At 49.4% G+C, this 14940-nt stretch overlaps 1 protein-coding gene across 1 annotated transcript in view; it reads left to right on the forward strand.

Annotated features, from left to right (window-relative positions):
• The first annotated feature begins 368 nt into the window (after positions 1-368).
• LOC109875729 (1-phosphatidylinositol 4,5-bisphosphate phosphodiesterase zeta-1-like) overlaps positions 369-14940 on the forward strand; it is a 45167-nt gene continuing 30595 nt past the window's right edge. The window contains exons 1-4 of the mRNA XM_031801915.1: positions 369-558; positions 2819-3020; positions 7531-7675; positions 8082-8237. Of these exons, the coding sequence (XP_031657775.1) occupies positions 369-558; positions 2819-3020; positions 7531-7675; positions 8082-8237 (693 nt within the window). The remainder of the gene's footprint in view (positions 559-2818; positions 3021-7530; positions 7676-8081; positions 8238-14940) is intronic.

The following is a 14940-nucleotide window of genomic DNA, read 5'->3' on the forward strand; positions in this document are numbered from 1 at the left end:
AAACTATTATAAAATGGAAACTATTATAAAATGGAAACTATTATAAACTATACATTATTATAAACTGTAAACTTTTATAAACTGTAAACTATTATAAACTGTAAACTATTATAAAATGTAAACTGTTATAAACGGTATACCATGATCCCTTCTTCTATGTCCCAGTGGGTTCCTGGGGACTGTGTCTAAAAGGATGATTGCATTTTATTTGACAATTAAAAAATAACTTCAGCCACGCGAATACAACAATACCACAAATGAAAAACCATTGAGGTTGAAAACACAATGAAGTCAAACAGGTTTGTTTCCACAGGGGCCAGGGTGAGACCTGGGTCAGGGGGCTTGAGGACTCTGCTGGCTGGCGGACAATGAAGAAGAACAAGGCCTCCACCTCCAGAAGGTCAGAGATCCAGAACATCTACCAGTGCTACTCCTCCGGAAGGAATACTCTGGCCGCCTCCGCTCTCCTCAGGTTCCTACACATGGAGCAGATGGAGGCAGCAGCCAATCAGGAGACAGCGGAGGGCTTGATTGACAGATATGAGATTGAGGAGACAGGTGAGTGAAAGGGGATGAGGTGGGACTTGGTACAGTTCTGTCCTATCATGATGCACAATTAATTAGGTTTCCTTGTTCACTTATTTAAATTTTTATTGTTACAGTACAGTCGTGGCCAAAAGTTTTGAGAATGACACAAATATTAATTTTCACAAAGTCTGCTGCTTCAGTGTCTTTAGATATTATTGTCAGATGTTACTATGGAATACTGAAGTATAATTACAAGCATTTCATAAGTGTCAAAGGCTTTTATTGACAATTACATGAAGTTGATGCAAAGAGTCAATATTTGCAGTGTTGACCCTTCTTTTTCAAGACCTCTGCAATCCGCCCTGGCTTGCTGTCAATTAACTTCTGGGCCACTGATGGCAGCCCACTCTTGCATAATCAATGCTTGGAGTTTGTCAGAATTTGTGGGGTTTTGTTTGTTTACCCACCTCTTGAGGATTGACCACAAGTTCTCAATGGGATTAAGGTCTGGGGAGTTTCCTGGCCATGGACCCAAAATATCAATGTTTTGTTCCCCGAGCCACTTAGTTATCACTTTTGCCTTATGGCAAGGTGCTCCATCATGCTGGAAAAGGCATTGTTTGTCACCAAACTGTTCCTGGATGGTTGGGAGAAGTTGCTACCGGAGGATGTGTTGGTACCATTCTTTATTTATGGCTGTGGTCTTAGGCAAAATTGTGAGTGAGCCCACTCCCTTGGCTGAGAAGCAACCCCACACATGAATGGTCTCAGGATGCTTTACTGTTGGCATGACAGGACTGATGGTAGCACTCACCTTGTCTTCTCCGGACAAGCTCTTTTCCACATGCCCCAAACAATCGGAAAGGGGATCCATCATTGAACTTTACCCCAGTCCTCAGCAGTCCAATCCCTGTACCTTTTGCAGAATATCAGTCTGTCCCTGATGTTTTTCCTGGAGAGAAGTGGCTTCTTTGCTGCCCTTCTTGACACCAAGCAATCCTCCAAAAGTCTTCCCCTCACTGTGCGTACAGATGCACTCACACCTGCCTGCTGCCATTCCTGAGCAAGCTCTGTACTGGTGGTGCCCCGATCCCGCAGCTGAATCAACTTTAGGAGATGGTCCTGGCGCTTGCTGGACTTTCTTGGGCGCCCTGAAGCCTTCTTCACAACAATTTAACCTTTCTCCTTGAAGTTCTTGATGATCCGATAAATGGTTGATTTAGGTGCAATCTTACTGGCAGCAATATCCTTGCCTGTGAAGCCCTTTTTGTGCAAAGCAATGATAACGGCACGTGTTTCCTTTTAGGTAACCATGGTTGACAGAGGAAGAACAATGATTCCAAGCACCACCCTCCTTTTGAAGCTTCCAGTCTGTTAATCGAACTCAATCAGCATGACAGAGTGATCTCCAGCCTTATCCTCATCAACACTCACACCTGTGTTAACGAGAGAATCACTGACATGATGTCAGCTGGTCCTTTTGTGGCAGGGCTGAAATGCAGTGGAAATGTTTTTTTGGGGGATTCAGTTCATTTGCATGGCAAAGAGGGACTTTACAATGAATTGCAATTCATCTGATCACTCTTCATAACATTCTGGAGTATATGCAAATTGCCATCATGCAAACTGAGGCAGCAGACTTTGTGAACATTTATATTTGTGTCATTCTCAAAACTTTTGGCCACGACTGTACAGTAGGTATGTATGACTGTACCCCTACCAGGCATTTTGTTAGCCTTAGCTGAGTCACATGTGATGAGACCACTTGTTTCAGATTAGAACGGACACGAGTCTATTTAGCATCTCCTGCCGCTATACAAACAGCACCATAGAAATGTCACGCTGCGACAGGCATAGAGGCATCCGTCTGACCTGACGAAAACAGGAAGTAAAACCGTGACAGTCAAGCTCATCAGACAAAATGCTCTGCTACAGGTACAGAGGCATCAGTCTGACACGACAAAAACAGGAAAACGAAGACAGTCAAGCTCGTCAGTGGACTAGCACAACAAGACACTTTCTCAATTGTCACATTTTTTAAATTTATTTTTAACCTTTATTTAACTAGGCAAGTCAGTTAAGAATAAATTATTATTTACAATGACAGCCTACCGGGGAACAAGGGGTTAACTGCCTTGTTCAGGGGCAGAAGGACAGATTTTTACCATCCAAATACTTCCTTCTCTCCTCACGTCCTCAAGGTACATATGCAAGTAAAGTAGTACATCCAACTGAGTGATTGTTTTTTTGTTGAGGGTTTTTTCACCCAACCTCTGCGTATCCCTGGCAGCTAGAGAGAACAGAAGCATGACATTCGAGGGATTCTACAGATACATGGAGTCTAAAGACTGTAGTGTGTTTGACCAGATACACACGTCTGTGTACCAGGATATGGACCAGCCTCTGTGTCACTACTTCATCTCGTCTTCTCACAACACCTACCTCACTGGGGACCAGCTGGTCGGCAAGAGCACCCTGGACGCCTATGTCAGGTAATTACAACTGCCTATATCAGGTAATAACACTACCTATGTCAGGTCATTACAACTGCCTATGTCAGGTAATAACACTACCTATGTCAGGTCATTACAACAGCCTGTGTCAGGTAGTAACACTACTTATGTCAGGTCATTACAACTGCCTATGTCAGGTAATAACACTACCCATGTCAGGTAATTACAACAACCTATGTCATGTAATAATTCTACATATGTCAGGTAATAACACGACCTATGTCAGGTAATAATTATACCTATGTCAGGTAATAACACTACCTATGTCAGGTAACAATTTCTATCTATGTCAGGTAATAACACTACCTATGTCAGGTATTAACACTACCTATGTCAGGTAATAATTCTACCTATGTCAGGTAATAACACTACCTATGTCAGGTAATAACACTACCTATGTCAGGTAATAACACTACCTATGTCAGGTAATAACACTACCTATGTCAGGTAATAAAAAATAAAAAAAACTAGTTAAGAAATGGCTTCTGCTGGTTGTATATCCACTGCCATTCTTCAAAGTTTAAACCCTCTCCTCTCAAACTGCAGTGTCTGCTCTCTCAGTTTAAACCCTCTCCTCTCAAACTGCAGTGTCTGCTCTCTCAGTTTAAACCCTCTCCTCTCAAACCACAGTGTCTGCTCTCTCAGTTTAAACCCTCTCAAACCACAGTGTCTGCTCTCTCAGTTTAAACCCTCTCCTCTCAAACCATAGTGTCTGCTCTCTGTTTAAACCCTCTCAAACCACAGTGTCTGCTCTCTCAGTTTAAACCCTCTCCTCTCAAACCACAGTGTCTGCTCTCTCAGTTTAAACCCTCTCAAACCACAGTGTCTGCTCTCTCAGTTTAAACCCTCTCCTCTCAAACCGCAGTGTCTGCTCTCTCAGTTTAAACCCTCTCCTCTCAAACCGCAGTGTCTGCTCTCTTAGTTTAAACTCTCTCAAACCATAGTGTCTGCTCTCTCAGTTTAAACCCTCTCCTCTCAAACTTCAGTGTCTGCTCTCTCAGTTTAAACCCTCTCAAACCACAGTGTCTGCTCTCTCAGTTTAAACCCTCTCAAACCATAGTGTCTGCTCTCTCAGTTTAAACCCTCTCCTCTCAAACCGCAGTGTCTGCTCTCTCAGTTTAAACCCTCTCAAACCAGTGTCTGCTCTCTCAGTTTAAACCCTCTCCTCTCAAACTGCAGTGTCTGCTCTCTCAGTTTAAACCCTCTCCTCTCAAACCACAGTGTCTGCTCTCTCAGTTTAAACCCTCTCCTCTCAAACTGCAGTGTCTGCTCTCTCAGTTTAAACCCTCTCAAACCACAGTGTCTGCTCTCTCAGTTTAAACCCTCTCAAACCATAGTGTCTGCTCTCTCAGTTTAAACCCTCTCCTCTCAAACCGCAGTGTCTGCTCTCTCAGTTTAAACCCTCTCAAACCATAGTGTCTGCTCTCTCAGTTTAAACCCTCTCCTCTCAAACTGCAGTGTCTGCTCTCTCAGTTTAAACCCTCTCCTCTCAAACCACAGTGTCTGCTCTCTCAGTTTAAACCCTCTCCTCTCAAACTGCAGTGTCTGCTCTCTCAGTTTAAACCCTCTCAAACCACAGTGTCTGCTCTCTCAGTTTAAACCCGCTCCTCTCAAACTGCAGTGTCTGCTCTCTCAGTTTAAACCCTCTCCTCTCAAACTGCAGTGTCTGCTCTCTCAGTTTAAACCCTCTCCTCTCAAACTGCAGTGTCTGCTCTCTCAGTTTAAACCCTCTCCTCTCAAACTGCAGTGTCTGCTCTCTCACCTCTCCATCCGCTAACTAAAGGACAAAAAGGAGGTGAACTGAGTGAGAAAGGGGCTGATGGCAGCAGAACTAGGCCATTATTGGTCCTCTGAGACCAGTAGAGTACTCTCTGTCTCTTTCTCTCTCTCTCTCTCTCTCTCTCTCTCTCTCTCTCTCTCTCTCTCTCTCTCTCTCTCTCTCTCTCTCTCTCTCTCTCTCTCTCTCTCCCTCTCTGCTGTAATATACTGTCTTTCCCCTGTGTATAATATAGAGTACTCTCACTCCTGTCTAATACAATGCCAGCATCCCAAATGGCACCCTATTCCCTATATAGTGCACTACTTTTGAAGGTTCTGGTCATAAGTAGTGCACTATGTAGGGAATAGGGTGCCATTTGGGATGCAAGGGTGTCTCCCACTCGTCTGTAATTGACTGTAGTAAAGCCCTCTAATTGAGTGACTGGGGAAGAGGTCTGGTGGGAGGGCCTGATGGGGGGTCCTGGTTCACTCAGCTAATGAATGGGGAGGTGACTGGGGAGGGTAGGTGACTTAGGAGGGGAGGTCTGGTGGGGAGGCCTGATGGGGGGCCGTGATGGGGGGACCTGGTTCACTCAGCTAATAAAAGGGGTGGTGACTGGGAGGGGAGGTCTGGTGGGGAGGCCTGATGGGGTCCGTGATGGGGGGCCTGGTTCACTCAGCTAATAAAAGGGGTGGTGACTGGGAGGGGAGGTCTGGTGGGGAGGCCTGGTTCACTCAGCTAATTAAAGGGGAGGTGACTGGGAGGGGAGGTCTGGTGGGGAGGCCTGATGGGGGGGCCTGGTTCACTCAGCTAATTAAAGGGGTGGAGACTGGGAGGGGAGGTCTGGTGGGGAGGCCTGATGGGGGGGCCTGGTTCACTCAGCTAATTAAAGGGGTGGTGACTGGGAGGGGAGGTCTGGTGGGGAGGCCTGGTTCACTCAGCTAATTAAAGGGGAGATGACTGGGAGGGGAGGTCTGGTGGGGAGGCCTGATGGGGGGGCCTGGTTCACTCAGCTAATGAACGGGGAGGTGACTGGGGAGGGGAGGTGACATAGGAGGGGAGGTGACTGGGGAGGGGAGGTGACTAGGGAGGGGAGGTGACTGAGGAGGGGAGGTCTGGTTTACACAGCTAAAGAAATAGGAGGTGACTGGGGAGGGGAGGTGACTGGGGAGGGGAGGTCTGGTGGGGAGGATTGGTTCACTCAGCTAAAGAACGGGGAGGTGACTGGGGAGGGGAGGTGACAGGGGAGGGGAGGTGACTGGGGAGGGGGGGTGACTGGGGAGGGGAGGTGACTGGGAGGGGAGGGGATGTGACTGGGAGGGGAGGGGAGGTGACTGGGGAGGGGAGGTGTCTGGGGAGAGGAGGTCTGGTGGGGAGAACTGGTTTACACAGCTAATGAAATAGGAGGTGACTATGGAGGGGAGGTAACTGGGGAGGGGAGGTCTGGTGGGGAGGTCTGGTTCACTCAGCTAAAGAACAGGGAGATGACTGGGGATGGGAGGTGACTGGGGAGGGGAGTGGACTGGGGAGGGAAGGTCTGGTGGGGAGTTCTGGTTTACACAGCTAATGAAATAGGAGGTGACTATGGAGGGGAGATGACTGGGGAAGGGAGGTCTGGTGGGGAGATGACTTGGGAGGGGAGGTGACTGGGGAGGGGAGGTGACTGGGGAGGGGAGGTGACTATGGAAGGGAGGTGACAGGGGAGGGGAGGTGACTGGGGAGGGGAGGTGACTGGGGAGGGGAGGTGACTATGGAGGGGAGGTGACTGGGGAGGGGAGATGACGTGACTGGGGAGGGGAGGGGACTGGGGAGGGGAGGTGACTATGGAAGGGAGGAGACTGGGGAGGGGAGAAGACTGGGGAGGGGAGGTGACTGGGGAGGGAAGGTGACTGGGGAGGGGAGGTGACAGGGGAGGGGAGTTGACTGGGGAGGGGAGTTGACTGGGGAGGGGAGGTGACAGAGGAGGGGAGGTGACTGGGGAGGGGAGGTGACTGGGGAGGGGAGGTGACTGGGGAGGGGAGGTGACTGGGGAGGGGAGTGGACAGAGGAGGGGAGGTGACTGGGGAGGGGAGGTGACTATGGAGGGGAGGTGACTGGGGAGGGGAGGTGACTATGGAGGGGAGGTGACAGGGCAGGGGAGGTGACAGGGCAGGGGAGGTGACTGGGGAGGGGAGTTGACTATGGAGGGGAGGTGACTGGGGAGGGGAGGTGACTGGGGAGGGGAGTTGACTGGACTCTGTGTCTAGCCGCCAGGTGAGCAAAGGGTGGAAAGGGAGAACTGAATCAGGAGCATAAAGAACATAAAGACCAACAATGAATCAAACCACTATTGCTGTACGTTCAGTGAGGACAAGTCTGTGCAGATGGGAGCTAGTGTGTCAGAAGGAAATCCTCCCTTTTGTTTCTGTGCTTTTATATGGCCATACATTTTGATATGATGGTTATTAACTCATTAATCATTCAACGTTTTGGTACTGAATAATGCAAAATGGAATTAAAATTATAATCGAAAACATAATTTTTTTTGACCGGTCTGCAGAATTAACTTTCATGTCCTGTAAAACAGTGTGAGTGATATACTATAAAAGAAATAAGGTTTGGGTCTATTTTCGACTTTATCATTTGTTCTCTGTATGTCGTTGGTAAACTACAGATGTCCTCAGTCCTCCTCCTAGTAATCATCTTGTGTTCCTTACACGTTCATCCGTCTCTCTCTCGGTGTGTCCTCAGTGCGCTGAGGAGAGGTTGTCGTTGTCTGGAGATTGACTGCTGGGATGGTCCTAGTGCAGAGCCTATAGTCTACCATGGTCACACTCTGACCAGCAAGATCCTGTTCAAGGACGTCATCACTACCGTGGAGCAGCATGCCTTTGAGGTAGGACCACACCACAGATAAATAACTAACAACAGTGTACATTTTTAGGACACTTACGTTGATATAAGTCTCATAGTGTTGTCTAGGAGGGTAATGGAATCAGAACGTTGCCTCAGGGTTCTACTGTACTGCCTGGTGTGTTGTTTGCGTATTCTAATTCACTGGCTACCATCACTAATAGAGGGTGTTATTCACTGAAGGGGAGATGGGCCTCTTTGATTCTGGTTGCTTGGCAATGGGCTATTCACTGTGAAACGTGTTTATATTTTTAGAACGTGTGTGTGAGACTCCTTTGGGAATTGAACCCAAACCCGAGTCACACAGGACCTCCATTGCTGGTATGGTTATGTTGTGTCTTGTGTCTTGCTGGCATGACAGACCCTTGAGAGAGACTATTCTGTGCCAGGTGTCTCCGTACCCAGTGATCCTGTCCCTGGAGAACCACTGTACCCCGACTCAGCAGGATGTCATGGCCCAGTACCTCACCTCCATCCTGGGGGAAAAACTGCTGGCCACCAGCCTGGACCTCACAAATCAGCCTGGACAACTGCCCAGCCCTAACGTAAACAGTACATTTACATTGGAGTCATTTAGCAGACGCTCTTATCCAGAGCGACTTACAGGAGCAATTAGGTTTAAATACCTTTACATACTGTATTTTTCACATAGTCGGCTCTGGGATTTAAACCAGTAACCTTTCAGTTACTGACTGAACGTTTTTAATCACTAGGTTACCTGCCACCCGCATCAGTGTCAGTATACCTCAGCATAGCTAGAACAGCTGACATTTGTTTACAAGCTTAGTGAAAGTTATAAGTTATAATTATTTTCAAATATTAGTAAATCAACTTAAACATAGAATATACCGCAAGCTACGTCATCTTCACAACTTAAACGTAGAACATAAACCGACCCTACAGCAAGCTACGTCATCTTCACAACTTAAACGTAGAACATAAACCGACCCTACCGCAAGCTACGTCATCTTCACAACTTAAACGTAGAACATAGCTTTTGGATTACATTCATTATTGTGCCTCTCAGTTTGTGCTGTTGAAGCTCCGACAGAGGAGATGTTATGTGGACTGGATCAATAATGTCCATGCTCAGTTTGTGTTGTTGAAGCTCCGGCAGAGGAGATGTTATGTGGACTGGATCAATAATGTCCATGCTGAGTTTGTGCTGTTGAAGCTCCGGCAGAGGAGTTCAATAACGTCCCTTCTCTTTGTGAACTCTGCCAAAGCTGAGTTTGGGTTGTTGAAGCTCCGGCAGAGGAGATGTTATGTGGACTGGATCAATAACGTCCCTTCTCTTTGTGAACTCTGCCAAAGCTGAACTCTGCCAAACGGAACTGAAACTTGTTCAGTAAGTGTAGAAGGTGTCGTAAGCTTGTGCCTGAGCCAGCTCACAAGATATATGCCCCTGGTCTGACTGAGGGACTTTTCTCCACTGAGGAAAGAGAAAACAGAGTTTATATGATGCGGCTCATTGCAGATTGCAGGACAGAAGACAGATAAATTTAGTGCTCGATTCAAACAGATCCATTTTAACCAACAACCACATGGCGGTTGTTTTGGTGATGTCAGAGGTGGAACTGCGTCGGAGCTGTCAAATCAGCAAGTGGCTCCTGGCATTATACCTAATGCGGACATTGGTTTCACGGAGTCGCATGAACAGAAATCCCATACAGCCTTGTTCACAAGTTGGAACAGTGGAATGTGAGATGTGATCTACACCTCTGTTAAGATGATAGAAACATTAATTAATTAGGTTAATGATTTAATAATAATGAGCCTAATAATTATTTCTGTATTCCTACACTTTCTCCTTCTGAACGGCTAACGTGAGTGGGGACTGGTATGGCTTCGTGACAGCGATCGATTTGACGGCTCCAGCTCAGTTCCACCTCCGACACCATCAAAAAACATCAGCTATGCCCGGTGTCTGCTTTTTACCGGGTTAACGTTTGATCTGATTGAATCTAATGCCTTAGATGAGATCCTCTGGGCTGTCCAATCTCACACTCCATCCGGGGAAATCAATGGACGGGATCGTCTGAAAATGTCTACCGCATGAACAGCGTTTAAATAGTTCAGTTGACTATGTCCCAAATTGAACCCTGGTCTAAAGTAGTGCACTATATTGGGTTCTATAGGGCTCTGGTCTAAAGTAGTGCACTATATATATAGGGAATAGAGTTCCATAGGGCTCTGGTCTAAAGCAGTGCACTATATAGGGAATAGGGTTCTATAGGGCTCTGGTCTAAAGTAGTGCACTATATAGGGAGGAGGGTTCTATAGGGCTCTGGTCTAAAGTAGTGCACTATATAGGGAATAGAGTTCTATAGGGCCCTGGTCTAAAGTAGTGCACTATATAGGGAATAGGGTTCTATAGGGCTCTGGTCTAAAGCAGTGCATTATATAGGGAATAGAGTTCTATAGGGCCCTGGTCTAAAGCAGTGCACTATATAGGGAATAGGGTTCTATAGGGCTCTGGTCTAAAGCAGTGCACTATATATAGGGAATAGGGTTCTATAGGGCTCTGGTCTAAAGCAGTGCACTATATAGGGAATAGGGTTCTATAGGGCTCTGGTCTAAAGTAGTGCACTATATAGGGAATAGAGTTCTATAGGGCTCTGGTCTAAAGTAGTGGACTATATAGGGAATAGAGTTCTATAGGGCTCTGGTCTAAAGCAGTGCACTATATAGGGAATAGGGTTCTATAGGGCTCTGGTCTAAAGCAGTGCACTATATAGGGAATAGAGTGCCATTTGGGATGCATATTTAGATTTCCTCATTCCCCTGCCCGCAGTTCATCTGTGGAATGGTCTGCCTCTATTTGAACCCCTGCCTCTTGATGACTGTCTGATAGGGTAGGAATGAGACTGGTACAGGCTGCTTGCTGGTGATGACTGTCTGATAGGGTAGGAAGGAGACTGGCACAGGCTGCTTGCTGGTGATGACTGTCTGATAGGGTAGGAAGGAGACTGGCACAGGCTGCTGCTGGTGATGACGGTCTGATAGGGCAGGAAGGAGACTGGCACAGGCTGATTGCTGGTGATGACTGTCTGATAGGGTAGGAAGGAGACTGGCACAGGCTGATTGCTGGTGATGACTGTCTGATAGGGCAGGAAGGAGACTGGCAAAGGCTGCTTGCTGGTGATGACTGTCTGATAGGGTAGGAATGAGACTGGTACAGGCTGCTTGCTGGTGATGACTGTCTGATAGGGTAGGAAGGAGACTGGCACAGGCTGCTTGCTGGTGATGACTGTCTGATAGGGTAGGAAGGAGACTGGCACAGGCTGCTGCTGGTGATGACGGTCTGATAGGGCAGGAAGGAGACTGGCACAGGCTGATTGCTGGTGATGACTGTCTGATAGGGTAGGAAGGAGACTGGCACAGGCTGCTGCTGGTGATGACGGTCTGATAGGGCAGGAAGGAGACTGGCACAGGCTGATTGCTGGTGATGACTGTCTGATAGGGTAGGAAGGAGACTGGCACAGGCTGATTGCTGGTGATGACTGTCTGATAGGGCAGGAAGGAGACTGGCAAAGGCTGCTTGCTGGTGATGACTGTCTGATAGGATAGGAAGGAGACTGGCACAGGCTGCTTGCTGGTGATGACTGTCTGATAGGGTAGGAAGGAGACTGGCACAGGCTGCTGCTGGTGATGACTGTCTGATAGGGTAGGAAGGAGACTGGCACAGGCTGCTTGCTGGTGATGACTGTCTGATAGGGCAGGAAGGAGACTGGCACAGGCTGCTTGCTGGTGATGACTGTCTGATAGGGTAGGAAGGAGACTGGCACAGGCTGCTTGCTGGTGATGACTGTCTGATAGGGTAGGAAGGAGACTGGCACAGGCTGCTTGCTGGTGATGACTGTCTGATAGGGTAGGAAGGAGACTGGCACAGGCTGTTTGCTGGTGATGACTGTCTGATAGGGTAGGAAGGAGACTGGCACAGGCTGCTTGCTGGTGATGACTGTCTGATAGGGTAGGAAGGAGACTGGCACAGGCTGCTTGCTGGTGATGACTGTCTGATAGGGTAGGAATGAGACTGGTACAGGCTGCTTGCTGGTGATGACTGTCTGATAGGGTAGGAAGGAGACTGGTACAGGCTGCTTGCTGGTGATGACTGTCTGATAGGGTAGGAAGGAGACTGGCACAGGCTGCTTGCTGGTGATGACTGTCTGATAGGGTAGGAAGGAGACTGGCACAGGCTGCTGCTGGTGATGACGGTCTGATAGGGCAGGAAGGAGACTGGCACAGGCTGATTGCTGGTGATGACTGTCTGATAGGGTAGGAAGGAGACTGGCACAGGCTGCTGCTGGTGATGACTGTCTGATAGGGTAGGAAGGAGACTGGCACAGGCTGCTTGCTGGTGATGACTGTCTGATAGGGCAGGAAGGAGACTGGCACAGGCTGCTTGCTGGTGATGACTGTCTGATAGGGTAGGAAGGAGACTGGCACAGGCTGCTTGCTGGTGATGACTGTCTGATAGGGTAGGAAGGAGACTGGCACAGGCTGCTTGCTGGTGATGACTGTCTGATAGGGTAGGAAGGAGACTGGCACAGGCTGCTTGCTGGTGATGACTGTCTGATAGGGTAGGAAGGAGACTGGCACAGGCTGCTTGCTGGTGATGACTGTCTGATAGGGTAGGAAGGAGACTGGCACAGGCTGCTTGCTGGTGATGACTGTCTGATAGGGTAGGAAGGAGACTGGCACAGGCTGCTTGCTGGTGATGACTGTCTGATAGGGTAGGAAGGAGACTGGCACAGGCTGATGCTGGTGATGACTGTCTGATAGGGCAGGAAGGAGACTGGCACAGGCTGCTTGCTGGTGATGACTGTCTGATAGGGTAGGAAGGAGACTGGCACAGGCTGCTGCTGGTGATGACTGTCTGATAGGGTAGGAAGGAGACTGGCACAGGCTGATGCTGGTGATGACTGTCTGATAGGGTAGGAAGGAGACTGGCACAGGCTGCTTGCTGGTGATGACTGTCTGATAGGGTAGGAAGGAGACTGGCACAGGCTGATTGCTGGTGATGACGGTCTGATAGGGCAGGAAGGAGACTGGCAAAGGCTGCTTGCTGGTGATGACTGTCTGATAGGGTAGGAATGAGACTGGTACAGGCTGCTTGCTGGTGATGACTGTCTGATAGGGTAGGAAGGAGACTGGCACAGGCTGCTTGCTGGTGATGACTGTCTGATAGGGTAGGAAGGAGACTGGCACAGGCTGCTGCTGGTGATGACGGTCTGATAGGGCAGGAAGGAGACTGGCACAGGCTGATTGCTGGTGATGACTGTCTGATAGGGTAGGAAGGAGACTGGCACAGGCTGCTGCTGGTGATGACGGTCTGATAGGGCAGGAAGGAGACTGGCACAGGCTGATTGCTGGTGATGACTGTCTGATAGGGTAGGAAGGAGACTGGCACAGGCTGATTGCTGGTGATGACTGTCTGATAGGGCAGGAAGGAGACTGGCAAAGGCTGCTTGCTGGTGATGACTGTCTGATAGGGTAGGAAGGAGACTGGCACAGGCTGCTTGCTGGTGATGACTGTCTGATAGGGTAGGAAGGAGACTGGCACAGGCTGCTGCTGGTGATGACTGTCTGATAGGGTAGGAAGGAGACTGGCACAGGCTGCTTGCTGGTGATGACTGTCTGATAGGGCAGGAAGGAGACTGGCACAGGCTGCTTGCTGGTGATGACTGTCTGATAGGGTAGGAAGGAGACTGGCACAGGCTGCTTGCTGGTGATGACTGTCTGATAGGGTAGGAAGGAGACTGGCACAGGCTGCTTGCTGGTGATGACTGTCTGATAGGGTAGGAAGGAGACTGGCACAGGCTGTTTGCTGGTGATGACTGTCTGATAGGGTAGGAAGGAGACTGGCACAGGCTGCTTGCTGGTGATGACTGTCTGATAGGGTAGGAAGGAGACTGGCACAGGCTGCTTGCTGGTGATGACTGTCTGATAGGGTAGGAATGAGACTGGTACAGGCTGCTTGCTGGTGATGACTGTCTGATAGGGTAGGAAGGAGACTGGTACAGGCTGCTTGCTGGTGATGACTGTCTGATAGGGTAGGAAGGAGACTGGCACAGGCTGCTTGCTGGTGATGACTGTCTGATAGGGTAGGAAGGAGACTGGCACAGGCTGCTGCTGGTGATGACGGTCTGATAGGGCAGGAAGGAGACTGGCACAGGCTGATTGCTGGTGATGACTGTCTGATAGGGTAGGAAGGAGACTGGCACAGGCTGCTGCTGGTGATGACTGTCTGATAGGGTAGGAAGGAGACTGGCACAGGCTGCTTGCTGGTGATGACTGTCTGATAGGGCAGGAAGGAGACTGGCACAGGCTGCTTGCTGGTGATGACTGTCTGATAGGGTAGGAAGGAGACTGGCACAGGCTGCTTGCTGGTGATGACTGTCTGATAGGGTAGGAAGGAGACTGGCACAGGCTGCTTGCTGGTGATGACTGTCTGATAGGGTAGGAAGGAGACTGGCACAGGCTGCTTGCTGGTGATGACTGTCTGATAGGGTAGGAAGGAGACTGGCACAGGCTGCTTGCTGGTGATGACTGTCTGATAGGGTAGGAAGGAGACTGGCACAGGCTGCTTGCTGGTGATGACTGTCTGATAGGGTAGGAAGGAGACTGGCACAGGCTGCTTGCTGGTGATGACTGTCTGATAGGGTAGGAAGGAGACTGGCACAGGCTGATGCTGGTGATGACTGTCTGATAGGGCAGGAAGGAGACTGGCACAGGCTGCTTGCTGGTGATGACTGTCTGATAGGGTAGGAAGGAGACTGGCACAGGCTGCTGCTGGTGATGACTGTCTGATAGGGTAGGAAGGAGACTGGCACAGGCTGATGCTGGTGATGACTGTCTGATAGGGTAGGAAGGAGACTGGCACAGGCTGCTTGCTGGTGATGACTGTCTGATAGGGTAGGAAGGAGACTGGCACAGGCTGCTGCTGGTGATGACTGTCTGATAGGGCAGGAAGGAGACTGGCACAGGCTGCTGCTGGTGATGACTGTCTGATAGGGCAGGAAGGAGACTGGCACAGGCTGCTGCTGGTGATGACTGTCTGATAGGGCAGGAAGGAGACTGGCACAGGCTGCTGCTGGTGATGACTGTCTGATAGGGCAGGAAGGAGACTGGCACAGGCTGCTGCTGGTGATGACTGTCTGATAGGGCAGGAAGGAGACTGGCACAGGCTGCTGCTGGTGATGACTGTCTGATAGGGCAGGAAGGAGACTGGCACAGGCTGATTGC

Source organism: Oncorhynchus kisutch, linkage group LG22 (genome assembly GCF_002021735.2).
Source record: "Oncorhynchus kisutch isolate 150728-3 linkage group LG22, Okis_V2, whole genome shotgun sequence".
NCBI classification, from domain to species: Eukaryota; Metazoa; Chordata; class Actinopteri; order Salmoniformes; family Salmonidae; genus Oncorhynchus; species Oncorhynchus kisutch.